At 35.0% G+C, this 15,249-nt stretch overlaps 2 protein-coding genes across 2 annotated transcripts; both read left to right on the top strand.

Annotated features, from left to right (window-relative positions):
- Nucleotides 1–3,609: 3,609 nt before the first annotated feature.
- Nucleotides 3,610–4,356, top strand: LOC132612263 (berberine bridge enzyme-like 18). Its single transcript, XM_060326566.1, has one exon. It carries the CDS (start codon nt 3,610–3,612, stop codon nt 4,354–4,356), a length of 747 nt encoding a protein of 248 aa, XP_060182549.1.
- A 212-nt stretch (nt 4,357–4,568) lies between these two features.
- On the top strand, nt 4,569–5,063 carry LOC132612264 (tetrahydroberberine oxidase-like). The gene has a single exon (XM_060326567.1). It carries the CDS (start codon nt 4,569–4,571, stop codon nt 5,061–5,063), a length of 495 nt encoding a protein of 164 aa, XP_060182550.1.
- The last annotated feature ends 10,186 nt before the right edge of the window (nt 5,064–15,249 follow it).

Raw genomic sequence — 15,249 nt, forward strand, 5'->3', positions numbered from 1 at the left:
ATTGAAATCATAAACTTGGAACCTTTGAACATAAAATCGTTCTCATCATAGTCATCATAATAATGTAAAGCTCATGTACATGGAAATCTCTATGAATAAAATCATCTCATAAAAGCATTGATCTCATAACTTGAGACTTTTAGCCATAAAATCATCATCATCATAATCATCATAGAAAATATCCTCATTTTTGACATCATCATTATCATCATAAAAACATGCTCATCGCTGTTATCATAAGAGCTCACAGAATCATAAATCTCTGATTTGGAAAATACGGCATTTTGGGAAAACAACTATGAATTATTAGGAAAGGAATTATGCCTTGGAGTCGTAAACATTTAACTTTTGAAAACGAGGAAGATATGGAAACCTTTATGAAGCCATAGTATCAGAATCATGCCTTTAGAAGCTCAATAAGATTATAAGGATCACGAAATTCGTGGACTTCTAGCATTTGCGGAACCAATGATATTATGAGTACGATACAAAGATTTATAACGAAAGGATCATGCCTTTAGAAAGAAGGGGACTAGCCTTAACATACCTGGAAGATAATTTCTCGACTTCCAACTTACTTCCCGTCTTGCAATTCACTGAAGATTATTCGTAGCCTCGTAATCTACATATACAACCATTCATATCATTGTTAGAATCATAATCATACGCTCGTCTTAAGCCCTTAATTAAAATCCCTTTTAGGTTCTGTCGAAATTCGGGCAGCATCTCCCCTGTTTATATGCCTAGCCCGAAATCATAATTTCAACAACCAATCAACAACAACAATACCAACATCATCAATACCATTATCCATACCAATATATTTCCTAAACATCCCACACGATGTTTTCTAAATTTCTCAACTAACCAACTTGTGATACGACTATTTAATAACTTTATTTCCGTAAAGAAGCCGAAATTAATACCAACAACATCAATAACAACATCCTCAACATCCTACAAGATAAATATATATATTTTATCCAAAATTCTCTTCAAACCTCAATCCATAATTCAACAACATCAACACAACAAAAATATAACCTTTATTCTTGCAATTATTCCTTAATCCATATTGATAAAGAAAGCAATTCAATAATTCATACCTTGTATTTACTAAAATAACAAGATCTTCAACATCCACTTGTTCCCAAGCTACTCCAACACCAAAATGAAATCATAATCATGTCTACGCGTTGTCCGGACCTCGATTGATATTTCGTAGCTTGAATTTTTGCTCAAAATCTTCAATTCTATGGGAGATTTAAGAGCCCCTTTGATGGCTGAAAATTCTAGAATATTTTGGATGAAAAAAATGAGGGTTTGCCCCTTTTTATAAGGGCTGAGGCGGCGTCACTGTAGCTACAGTACTGTAGCAGTACTGTTTCTGCGTCGACAGCTCAGTTTGTAACGTCTATAATTCTCTACTCCGATGTCCTATCGATGAGCGGTCTGTTGCATTAGAAACTAGACTCGACGAACTTCATTTTAGGCTTTTGAAACGCCTTAAAACTCCAAATATACATGGAGATATACCCCTCCAAAGTTGACTAAAAATTTGCCCAACATTTCTCAAATTTTCGTCAAACTTATTTTCTTCAATTTGCTTGATCTCGAAACCTTCCGAAACTCTCCATACATGATATTTATCATTTATTATACATGATAATGGCCATGTTCTCGTGTTTCAAAATAGTCTTTCCCGATTACGACTTACGAGATCGTAATCATCCTTTACTTAAACAATATACTTAATAATGCCTTGTTCCTCATACTCCGAAGTTGTTTTACCTAGCCATAACTCGACATACTTAAATTCAAATTTAACCAGTGCTTCTCCGAGGTACGGGGTGTAACAGATGCAAAAGTGGATTTAGTAGTGTTCGATCCACAACCTTAAGGGATTAAACCTAGCACAACGCTTAACTTGTGCTCCACTCCGTCTAGTTTGATCATATGTTCCTTCAGTTAATATTAGATACATTTTAGGGATTATATACATAATATACCGAGTTTAGTCGGGTGACCATGCGTTCACGTGACCCATTTTTTATACCTAGATTCGCCCCTGGGTATATATATGTATATGTATATTTAAGTATAAATATACAAAACCTATACATTTGTTGGATACTTGTAAACTAGACCACCTAAAGATATTGGACTGTAATTCAGTGTCCTGTTTAGGCATTGTCATTTAAACTATACTTAATTTTTGAAAATTATTTAATTTGTGCCCAATATTAATATACTTCAGACAAAAGGTTACTCGCTTCCGCTTTTTTTGTTTTTTGAGGTCTATCAATCCACTGTCACTTCAAGTTTCAGGTAATTATGGGGAAATATAGGCTCTTGGTCGTTGTTTCTTTGACTCCTTGTTTCGATAAATGTTTTTCATGCTATAAAAGCTTGCACAATATAAATCAGATAGGTATTATTGGAATTAAAGTATGAAAACAATGGCAAACCACACCTACATGGATTACATGGGTCGTAGCTCGTAGGAATGGTTCGGGATCCCTCCACCCTCAATCAGAAATATTGGATTCGAGTCCTTAGTAATGGAGAAATTATGTAAGGAGTTCTGCCCCAAGAAATGGGCCTTGCAACACGCAATTCTGAATTTGGCCGGGCAAACGCGAGTACCGTACACCGGGTAAAAAAAAAAAGGACAAACCGCCATTGTTGCAAAATGAATTTGTTAGATTTTATTATTGTTTTGGCAAATTGATAATTGAGATTTGTTCTTTATGATATGTGAAACTTATTTTTAAATTTGGGCTTATTTGAGGTAGATTTTGTATCAAATCGTGTGTTTGATTTTTCAAATTTCTGGACAAAACTTGTGCACCTGAATTCATGACAAATACCAATAAGAATAAGAACAATTTCCCTATTACCTTTTTCTCTCAGCTGCTATCTTAATCTCTAATGTACTTTATTGATGAGTTTAACATTTATATACTGACAATGAAAACGTACTCTCGCACTATTAGGTTAATTAAAGATAAATGTAAAAATCTACCTGTTATTAGTGGAATAAAAAATCTGAAAAATAAGACACACAACCGAGTATGATATGCTAAATTACACTAGAAATTTTGTATGCTGTCAATGAATAAAAGTTAAATCTTTTACTGATGTCAAAAATAAAGTTCTGGTAGACTCTTCCAGCACCAAAAAAACAGGAAAAAAGAAGATAGTTTCTTATGAAAATTCTATATGTCCAGTAGTCAAAAGAATTAAGTTTTTATTTTGCCAAGGTAAAATAAACATATAAAAAGGAACTATATGTGTGATATAATGACAGTTGTGCATTGATTGATCGGTTCTCCTTTAACAAGCTACTATTAATTAATTCATGCATGCAACACACAAGTAAATTAACAGAATTGAAGGTTCTTTTATTATTACACCAAATCAAAAGCATCAAAAAACACCAACATTAATGTTAACAAAGAACTTGTTTGAATTAATAAGTCTATTAATGGTAATGGAATTAGATTCAATGAATTAATTTTGTGTAGGTAACTTAAGTTACACGATGTGAATAAATTTCTAATTTAACAATTTTATAAAACTCAAGAAATCAATTAAAGTGACCAGAAAATGGTCACTCTTGGTTCAACTTCAATAATTTTTGCTGTATTTTTTCTTCCTTACTTAGTCACCTCTATACATCATCGTCACCTTGATGATGCCAATGCCAACTTCTTTTGCTGCCTCTCCTATGAATATGGCAATCAATCACACATTGACAACATTGTTCATACTAAATTGTCACAAAGCTACCAATCTATCCTTGAATCATCGATACACAATGCTAGGTTCAACGATCCCAATATCCCGAAACCATACTACATAATTGTGCCAGAAAATAAAGAACAAGTGCGAGCGGCCATGATTTGTTGCAAAACTTCTGGATTGGAAACTAGGATTAGAAGTGGTGGACATGACTTTGAAGGTCTTTCTTACATTTCTTACAAACCCTTTTGCCTAGTTGACCTATACAGCCTCCGAAAAATCGATATCGACATGCAAGAAAAGACTGCATGGGTAGAAGCCGGAGCGACACTAGGGGAACTTCACTACAACATTGCAAATAAAACCAAAACCCTAGCTTTCGCAGCTGGAATTTGGCCCTCTATAGGTGTTGGAGGCCATATTAGTGGCGGCGGACAAGGACCGTTGATGAGAAAACATGGCCTTGCAGTGGATAACATGCTCGATGCCACTATCCTCAACATTAATGGAACGATTCTCGATAGGAGAGGAATGGGAGAATACCTTTTTGGGCCATCCGAGGTGGCGGAGCAGCTAGTTTCGGGGTGGTTCTATCTTGGAAGTTACAATTAGTGGAGGTTCCCCCCGTGGTCACTCTCTTTAACGTTATTCGAACTCAAGAGGAAGGTGCTACAAAGCTAGTTAGGAAATGGCAAAAGTTAGTAAAGGAATTCCTTGAGGAGGTTTTCCTAAGAATAAACATAAGCCCTAAAATAGGGCCATCTTCGATAGAAGCTTCATTTAACTCGATATATTTAGGGACGAGGCACCATCTTCTGAGACTAATGAGAAGGACATTCCCTGAATTGAACTTAAAGTTTAGAGATTGTCAAGAGATGAGCTGGATTAATTCAACAATAAGGTTAGATAGTTATAGAAATGACACAACAATCCAAGATTTGTTAAAAAGGAAGGACAAGAGAGCGACATTTTACAAAATCAAATTGGACTATGTGACAAAGGCGCTATCAGAAAAAGCATTAGATGGGTTATGGAATGCGTTCCAAAACATAGGAGATGCACTTGTGCATTTTACCCCTTATGGTGGAAAAATGAGTGAAATATTAGAGGATGCAATTCCATTCCCACGTAGAAAAGGAGTTTTGTATAATATAGAATATTTTGCAATGTGGCAGTATCCGAACCAAACAGTAGAGAAGATAAAGTTTGATTGGGTTAATGGTGTTTATGACTACATGGGGAAGTTTGTTTCTAATCCAAGAACAGCATATCTAAATGCAAGAGATTTGGACTTGGGAAGAACACAAAATGGAAGTTAGAAGTACTCAGAAGCAAAGAGTTGGGGTGAAATGTATTTCAAAGGTAATTTTGAGAAATTGGCTAGGGTGAAATATAGTGTTGATCCAGGAAATTACTTTAGGAATGAGCAAAGTATTCCACCTCTTGGCCCATAATTTTAAATCTGGCGGATAAGGATTCGATTATCGTGTTGATTTATGGTAGTTGCGACTTTTTTTTTTTTTTTCCAGACAGCTTTATCATGTTTTTTATTTAAACAATTCATGATTTTTTATACTGTTTTGAATTGTTTGTCCTTATGCCTAGGGTCTACCAGAAACAACCTCTTTATATTGGGGATGTTGTTGGTGGCGGTGGATAAGAGAGCTGAAAGATTATCAAGTTTTTCCTTTGCTTTTCCTCTCTTTTATTAACTACGTAATTGAGACATGAATGAATTTTTATAAGAAAAATGTAAATAAATTGCAAAGATATACTCCCTCCATCCCATAATAAATGTCACTTTAGCCAAAAACAAGCATATTAAGAAACCAATAATGTAATGTTAAGTTTACTAAATTACCCCTATATAATAAAAATAAATTACTTTTCCTCTTGATTAGAGCATGCACAAGTAGTAATCTTTTTTACATTGGGAATCCAACAATACCAAGTTACTATGTGGCTTTTCTAATCATCATTCAAAGCCCGTTTGGATTAGCTGAAAAAAAGTAGCTTTAAAGCATAAGCGTTTAAAGTACTTTTAAGTGCAAAGTTATTTTATAGATAAAAAGTTACGTGTTTGGATAAAAGTGCATAAAGGGTTTTTAGAAGTAAGGGTAGTATTGGAATTAACAGAAATATAAGGGATAAAAGAATAAAGTTATTGGTCAAACCAAAATGGCTTTTAAGCAAAAAAAAAAAAAAATTGGGGTTGAGCAACTTCTTGGTTTTGGCTTATTTTAAGCACTTTTTAACTTAATTTAAGCTGTTTTCTATTTTTGCAAAACACCCAAATAGGTTTAAAATGGCTTATAAGCTGGTTTGACCAACTTATAAGCCAATCCAAATGGGCTCTTAGATGTTATTTAACTTATGAGTTTTTGTCTAAGGGTAGAATTGAAAAAAAAAATAGCCAATTTATGTCTTGATTTTCTAAGATGACACTTATTATGGGACAATTTTTTTTTACTAAGATGACAATTATTATGGAACGGATAGAGTAATTTATTATGAGATCAAGCTAGTTCCGTAGCTGGATTAGTTTTTAAACTTGGTTAAAAAAATACTCCAAATACCAGATCAACTAATTGTAGGGCAAAAATTCCTTTCGATTTTGGATGAGAAGTTAAGCAGTTGAGACATTAATAACTTTTATACTTTTTTTTGTATATGCATTTTTCATTCTATACTTTCTAGCCTTCATAAAGTAAAAATAAACTTCTCAAAGAAACTACCATAACACTTATGACATATCCAACACCAGCATATCATCTTCATCAAGCACGTCTGAATCTGCTTGTGACAAGGTTGTCTTAACATATTCATTTTCTTTCTAATTTTTTTTATATTTAATTAAATATTTTATTTGGCCCGCAGGCCGGCCCAACCCACATGCGCTCAAGCCCACAGGCCAGCGGGCTTACTCGGTAGAACCGTTAATGTGGGCTAAGGCTCGCCGGCCGACCCAACCAACCCGTGTTTTCATAGGGTTGGGCTTGAATTTTTCAAGCCCATTTAAGAATGAGGCCTTTTAGCCCAGCCCGAGTAAGCCTACTGGCTGTGGGCTTGAGCTCGTGTGGGTTGGGCCAGCCCGCGGGCCAAATAAAAAATTTAATTAAATATAAAAAAGTTAGAAAGAAAATGAATATGTTAAGACAATCTTGTCACAAGCAGATTCAAACGTGTTTGATGAAGATGATGTGCTGGTGTTGGATATGTCATAAGTGTTATGCTAGTGTCTTTGAGAAGTTTATTTTTACTTTATGGAGGGAATATTGTCATTTTCTTTTGCGTTTTATTGAGATCTATTGGAACAAAGCTAGGTTAATATTCCTAAGTAGCTAGTCATATTGCTACTCATTAACTGTTTTATTTGTTATTAATATCTCTATTTGGTTCGAGTGATATCAGTTATTAATATGTTAAGCGTTAACAATATCAAAAGTTATTCAATTTTGCAGGAGGTTTAGCCCTACAAGATCATTTTCTTGTTCAATTGTACCCAAAATATTTGCATTTATACCGAATCAAATCTTTACTTGAAGCCAAACTTAATAAGCACTATTAAAATCTTTTTATTTGTGGATTTGAGATTTGGTTAGCAAGTAGTAACACCATGTAAATATTGTCTTGTAAATATTTATGTTAACATTTTTATATTAGATTTTAAATTAAAGAATTATGAAACATATTTTTTTAAAAAAGAAAAGAGGGGGGGGGGGGGGGGGGGGGGCTGGCCCGCAGCACACGTAGTGATGGGTTGGGCTTGCTGTTTAAAGGCCCATCAAATGGTGGGCCAGCCCGGCCTGGCCTGTCAAATTTCAAAGCCCATATGGGCTTAGCCCAGATGGGCTGGGCCAGCCTATTTTGACAATTCTGTTATTCGGGCTGGGCTAAAAGTCTCGTTCTTAAATGAGCTTCAAAAATTCAAGCCCAACCCTATCAAATCACGGGTTGGGTTGGGTCGGGTCGGCCCTCGGGCCTTAGCCCACATTGACGGCTCTAATATTAAGGTGCAAATGTTGATAATCTTATTAAAAGGAAACAATTTTTTTACTAGTTCTCAGTTTCTAAGATAGGAAAGGCAAGTAGGAAAGATTTATCTATGAGCGAGATGTGATATCATCTCAATAATGCAAACTCAACTAGAGGAGAAACTTAGAAATAGCCACTTTCTTAGACCACTCATTACAATTTGGCCATTGTTTCATAAGTCTTTGAATGTCAACCACTTCGTAATAAGTTATGAGAAAATCTTTGTCGAGATTTCTCCAAAAACATAGGTTTATCTGTTTTAAGGTTAAAAAAAAAAAAAAATTAGGCTCGAAGCATCAAGGGAGTGGCTTAATTTCTAACTCCATGAATTTCTCCTTGAGTTAGAGCTTATACAGTTCCATTTTAAAATGGAAACTTTCCTAAACCGATAATATTTTAACTCGCTAAAAAAGGTGCCTGCAAATTTAAATTATTCTTACGAACTATGCATACTCGCCATATTTAGATACTTTTTTGAAACTTTGAAAGTTCTCTACTTTTTTTTCCACGGCAAGGATCTTTGGTATTGAAGAAACGAAATAACTTCTTTTAAGAGCAGAGGGAATGTGTAATTTATTGTAGAAGCAAAGCATTTATTTCAAAGGAAAAAAAGGGTCATTGGCATAAACGTTTTGTTGATGGGAGATTTCTAAGGTGTCTACCTGAACAACATCAAAGCTGCAGGTGAAAGTGACTTTCTAGTTCATTGTAAAAAAACAACGAATATCAAATATCGTAACAGCATTGATCAATGGAATCATGTGAATTCTCTCATAAACATGATTTTTCACAAGGGACATTATAGTTATGGTATAGAGAAAAAATGTAGATACAATTCTAAGCACTAAATTCCGCAGATCAATTTGATCATGATGCCCAAGAAAACGGCAGAGGCTATAAGATCCTCGTTAGTTGCTATTGATGTATAACTGAGCTTGGTGACTAACAAGTAATTCACTAACCTTAACAAGATTCTGTGAAGACAAATCTGGAAGACTTGGTTTACCACACAGTCAAGTTTTTATAACATCACGTACGAATTGTGAAACTTAAATGAGAGGTCCATCACTCCTTCAGCTTCATCAAAGTCGCCTCTGATTTCCCATTATGCTCTGGTTTTAACTTCTCTTAGATCCATTGACTTCTGGCCAAAAAGGTTAGGATGGACAATAGTTAATACAGAGTGTTATTACACCTATGTACTTTATCAAATATCACACACACACACACAGTTACATCAATCGTAAACAAGATTAATGGATTTCAACTCCTGAACAACGGTTAAGAATGAGGGTTCGAGGAACGAAAGCTAAGTCTCCAAATATACAGGATTTCAACTCTGGTGGCTGCAGCTCCTCTCATTTTCGACATGAAGCATCCATTTACATTGGTTATCAGCAAGGATGTTGACCCCGACCTGATAGTTGCACTTACAGCATGGCTACATAAAGGGACTGACAAAGTTACAAAAGAATGTTGCCGAAATTCGGATTAATCAGGACAGTGGATTGCAAATACCGAATGATAATTATGCCCCCCCCCCCCCCCCCCCCCCCCCAAAAAAAAAAAAAGAAGAAAAAACAAAAGAGAATAGCTCCAATCTGCCATATTGAATATATCAACAAAAGAGAATATGAAAGTAAAAAATAGTTTAGAACTTTCTCCACCTATACTCTTTTAATTAAACAACAACTGGAAATAGGTATCCGTAGGAAAAATAAGCCAACATACTGAAGCATTTTGAAAGCAAAAAATTCTGAAATTGGTTGAATCGATATACTTTTGTAATTACCAATAATGCAAGAAGCACGTAGCTTCTCAAGGCGAACTACTCAACATCAGTTCTACATTTGATCATTTTTACCAGAAAAAGAATGACTAAACAATAAAATCCCATAATTGATGTTTCTTCAAGTGATATCTACTTCTCTAGTTCAATAGCCTATCTAGATATGAGATGTTTCTAAAGACAAGAGTGTAACATTTTACAGAAGAAGCTAATTAGCTAAGCTTATGAGCTGGTCAAACTAGCTTAGAACCATTTTTGGTGGTGGCTTCTTTACGGGTTTGGTAAACACTAGAAATGCTTATAAGTCAAAATTAACTTAAGTCATAAGTTGGTATCCCAAACTTATCGCTTTTCAGCTTATAGCACTTCTCAATTGACAACGTATTTTACTATTTTATCCCTAATACCTTTTCTAGATCTCAAAACACTCTTGCAAGAATAGAATTCCTTCGTACTTTATCAAATAGCAACATAAAATATCACACGCACAAAGAGCTACATCTATTGTAAACAAGATCAATGGATTTAACTCCTTTCCCCTCATTTTTGAAAGAAGCATCCATTTACCGTGGTTAAAAGCAAGGATGTTGACCCCGACCTGATAGTTGCATTTACAGCAGGGCTATATAAAGGGACTGACACAATTACAAAGAGGTTGGTTATTAATATATGCCTTATATATTTGTAACTCCCATTGCAAAAACTTATTATATTTATTCCTCTGCAATTAAAAAAAGAAGACACCTTACGCTAAGGAATTCAACCAACTTGCGATACCTTTTCATTTGGGGGTTTACCATGTTGACAAGGAATGGTTCCACAGCTTGGCACATAGTGGACAAACCTTGAATAACACAGTGAGTTGACAATGATGCGTAGATGCATTTGTATTTTTATGTATGAATATTGTATATAAATAGCAAGTAAAACGAATTTTCATAAAATGTTTAATTATTTGTCTTTTTTTCTATTCAGCACCTTGATGTCATCCTGTACTATCTAAGAAAGAGGGAAGTACGGTCCACACAATAATGTGCGCTTTACGACCACTGACTGTATATTCTAGACAGGGATTGAACAAGCATATAAGCTGTATGATTTGGCGCCGTCTGATAAAAAGGGAGATGCAGTCAAACAAGAAGATCATGTAGCAGATTACATTTTAGGATATACAGTTGCTTGTTAATGTCTCATGGGACCAAGTAGACTATGTGATATTTGCCAATCAATATTAAGGATAAATTTCACTGGGTGTTGGTTGTATTCAACACAGAGAAAAGGTCCCTGATTGTGTGTGATTCTTACATTAAGTCGGGGAATAATCCTGCAGTTAAAGAAGTGGTTCAAAAGTTCGTTATTATATATGATACCTCTTTTACCCCCAGTACCTAAATTTTTATGGGATGCATCTTGATATAGATTTTAGTCATACTCCAGCATTAGACATCCTTTAGCTGTTGAATGGTTGGTTGCAGAGGTGCCCAAACAAGCGTTTGGATTGCTGTATGTATATTTTATATTTGTTTGTCAAACTTTTAAAATTAATAACCAGTTCTAATATATATTTTATTGGTTGCAGTCCTGGGGTACACGTAGCCGCATTTGCAGAGTATCTGAGTATTGATCAGTAGTTACTCCCCATAGAAGACTTTGATGTTGATGTACACCTTAGACAGTTTAGAGCATGGCTTTGGGATTACGCAAGAAGAAAGCAGGAGCTGGGTGCGATAAGCGAGAACGAGTTCACTGGAAGAATAGCTAGGAAAAAGGACAGTGAACTCGCTCTCGCAGACATGAAGGGCTCATTTTCAGGTTGACCAGGCATCCTCGCCAATAACCAATGTAAATAGACGTTTCATTTCGAAAATGAGGGGAGGTGCTACAAAGCTACTGCCACTAGAGTTGAAATCCTGTATTAACATACTTTCCTGGAAGCCTCATTCTTAACTGTTGTTCAGAAATCAATTTACTAGCATGCTAGAGATACCATATATGTCCCCATCTCCCTCACCCCCCATCCCACCCCAACGACACACACCAATGCAAGAAAAAAACCCACTAGGGACAAGGTAATGCTAAGAGGGCACGAACATTGGAAGTTTATATATTACTAAGCATGTCGCATGTATAAGCAGTGTAAGCAAATTATCAAGGTGCGCACAAGATGGCCCGGACACCACGGTTATATTAAAAAAAATAAAAAAAGCAATGTAAGTAACAAGGGATGTGATGCATATTACAAAGTTTACCTTTATGACTGGATGTTTTCTTAAGCCTGCAAAATGTAATAATTCTCTTTCCACTAATTCCCCAGAACCCCAATGCTTGAAAGGTATTGATAGTAGCATCAACATCCCTGGCTAGAAAGGTGTTGTAACACCAATATCCAGCAGCAAGTGATGTGTTGACAGTCACATTTTCAACAAATTCATATCTTGTATTCTAATAAAGAGAAGAAACCCAAATTACAAATGGCAAAATAACATTCTTCTCTCTAATAACTAAAAAGAATAAAGGCAATGCACTTACATACATTCTGTGAATTGTAAGTGTCAATTGCTTTGAAATATGCACTTTCAATCCTTGTGATATATGACTCGACACATTTTACCTTCGGTTACTTTGAAATATGCACTTTTGATCCTTTTGATTAACAATATTCACAAGTTTTTAGGAATATTAACACTTCTGTTGTTTCATCATCCATGTGCTAAGTGAAACTTGTTTTGTTCCTCCATATTTAAGGGTAATATACTTCTAAAAATAATTCAAATATAACATATTTCCATCATAAAAGGACCAAAAACACACATTTTAATTAATTGAAAGTTAAATGTGTCGAGTCATATATCACGAGGACCAAAATTAGAATCTACTAATAATTGAAGGATAATAAATGCTATTATCTTCAGAACAAAACAATGCACTTACATTCTGTGAATTGTAAGTGTCAATGGCTAAGCGGGACATCTCAGTAAACCTTGGGTCGTTCTCATTACCTCCCCGATGTGGAACAATTGGAGCTCCAATACTCACCCAAATCCAAATCCAAATCCAAAGTGATATCAAAACCCTAATGCATAAACCAACAAGGCGGACAAATCAAAAACAAAATGAAAACACACACAAGTAGAAAAAACATCATATGACTAATGAGGAAATCTATGTATTATTTATGCATGATAGAAGATTAACTAAACCCTGCATAACTAAACAAACTAATCCCTGACTAATACCTGCATAACTAATCTCTACATTACTAATACCTACATCATTCTAACCAAAAACCAAACAACTGGTTTGATGGTTAGTTATGCAGGTTTTAAATCCTACATAAGTAATACCATATGGTAGCTGATTAGAAGGTTAGTTATTCATAAGTAAAATCAATAGGGTATGTGATTTGCAAATCAGAAATCCGCATGTATACGTTATGAGTGATTCTATGTATTATTTTATGCAGGCTAGATGGTGGAATAACTCATCCCTGCATAAAATAATACACAGATTCTCTCATAACTAATCTTGTATTACTAAAACCTTCGTTAATTGCATAAACCAACAAGAAGGACAAATCAAAAACAAAAATACACAAGTCAAAAAAAGCATTATACGAATAACGTAGGTAGGTACGTACCTCGCTCTCATCAATCTGTCTATTATACTCCTCCCGCATTTCTCGTGTCATCCTATGATTCCCAGCATACATATCATGATCAGAATCATACTCTTCTATTTCCACATTATTCTCCTTTGTATTTACACTAATTTCCTCTTCCAATTTACGGTTACCTTTACGAGCATTCTCTGCCATTGTAAAGCTGCTGAATTGAGATATCTTTTTAGCCCTAACCCTAAAAACTCTTTCCGAAAATTTATACGTTTTGATGTTTTCAAATACTAAAGGTATTATTATATTTAGATGGCGGGAAAAGATCCCTTCGAGTGATCACACAATTTCTTTTTCTTTTTTCTTTTTATTACTTTGTAGCATTTATTAAATGACATGTCCAATATCTAAGATACAAAATAATAAAATTAATCTAGCAATAAAACTGACATAAAGCATGATAAACTATTTCTTTAAAACTTGAGATAATGGTAAAAACACACTTAAACTATCAATTTGATACTTCAGCTATTCATTTTTCCTTTTACCTATCTAAATTATCACTCCCTTTGTATTAAAACACACATCGATACATAATTGGTCAACTATTCATTGTTTCCTTTATCTACCTAAACTAGCATCAAGGTGTGTTTTAAAAGGAGTGATAGTTTAGATAGGTAAAAGGAACAATGCATAGTTGAAATATGAAACTCGCGAAAAAGTGATAGTTTTGTGTTTTTGTCTATTAACTCTTAAAACTTTTGAGCTTCTCGACTCTCAAAATGGTTTGCCTACGAAATGAGAATAATATTTTAGTGCATGTGCAAAAGCATTAACAAAAAAAAAAATCTTGCGCAAATAATAAGAAATACGTTTAATTTAGTAAAGTACGCTTTTACATAAAAGAGTTTATTAAATCACCATTAGCATTTGCGTATAGTTAGGAGATTTTGCCGAAGGAGAAAACTCTAGAATGTTAAGATAAATTGGCACAAGTTATACGTTGAGCTGGCTCAGCAAAGATTGCCCGCCTGACTCAATATGGACTACTTATACAACATACTAGCCTATGCAGCGATATGTTCGAGAGATAGTGTAGTGGGGTGCCACTCAGGGGCGGATCTACATTGTTCACCCGAATACTTTCGGCAAAAAATTACAGTGTATATATAAGGTAAATTTTCTGTGTTTATGTGCATATATTAACTTTTGAACACCCTGATTAAATTATATTTAGTTTTTCTTTTTTTCCGAACACCCTGAATGAAAATCTTGGATCCGCCATTGGTGCCACTATCATCATGGGTTACAGATTAATAGTACATGGTATCAAGGGCGGAGCTAGGTTGAGCTCGGGGGTTCATCTAAACCCGCTTCGGTAAAAAATTACACTGTATATACGAAGTTACAATTATTTTTTATGTGTATATAGTAAATGTTGAATTCCTCGACTTCTCTGTATATTTATTTTTTTATATTTTAAACCCCCTTAATAGAAATCCTGGCTTGATGGTATACTACTTACATAGGAGCATAAGGATAGCGTCATCATACGTGAGAGTCATGTTATGTTGGAACGTTTGGATGTCTTCCAACGCTGTCATATGTAAGAACAGTGGATGTGTTATGTAGGAACATTTGGATGTGTTCCAACGCAGTCATATGTAAGAACAGTGGATGTGTCCCACTACAGGATTGTGGCCGTACCACTTGGATGTGTTCCAGCGTAATAGAGGCACAAGAGTGTATGGGTATCTGATCCCCATCACTAGCGAATGGTGGATATTGCATCATGATAAGTTGCTATTGACCAAGTTTGTACCTAGTAGTGTTACTAACCCGGTATGCAAATTTTGTCGTTTGAGGCTTTATATGGGCGTCGATGCCGTTCTCTAGTTGGTTGGTTCAAACTGTGTTTGTCACAACTATTGGGGTCTAGATTTGAAAAAAGTTTCACTCATATGAGAATGGCTTTGGACAACACAGAGCAAGCAAAAGTCCTACGTGGATAAGCGAGTTTGTGATGTGGAATTTATGGAGGGGTGAAATAGTTTCTCTTTCTAAGGTTTCC

This window comes from Lycium barbarum, chromosome 9 (genome assembly GCF_019175385.1).
Source record: "Lycium barbarum isolate Lr01 chromosome 9, ASM1917538v2, whole genome shotgun sequence".
NCBI lineage: Eukaryota > Viridiplantae > Streptophyta > Magnoliopsida > Solanales > Solanaceae > Lycium > Lycium barbarum.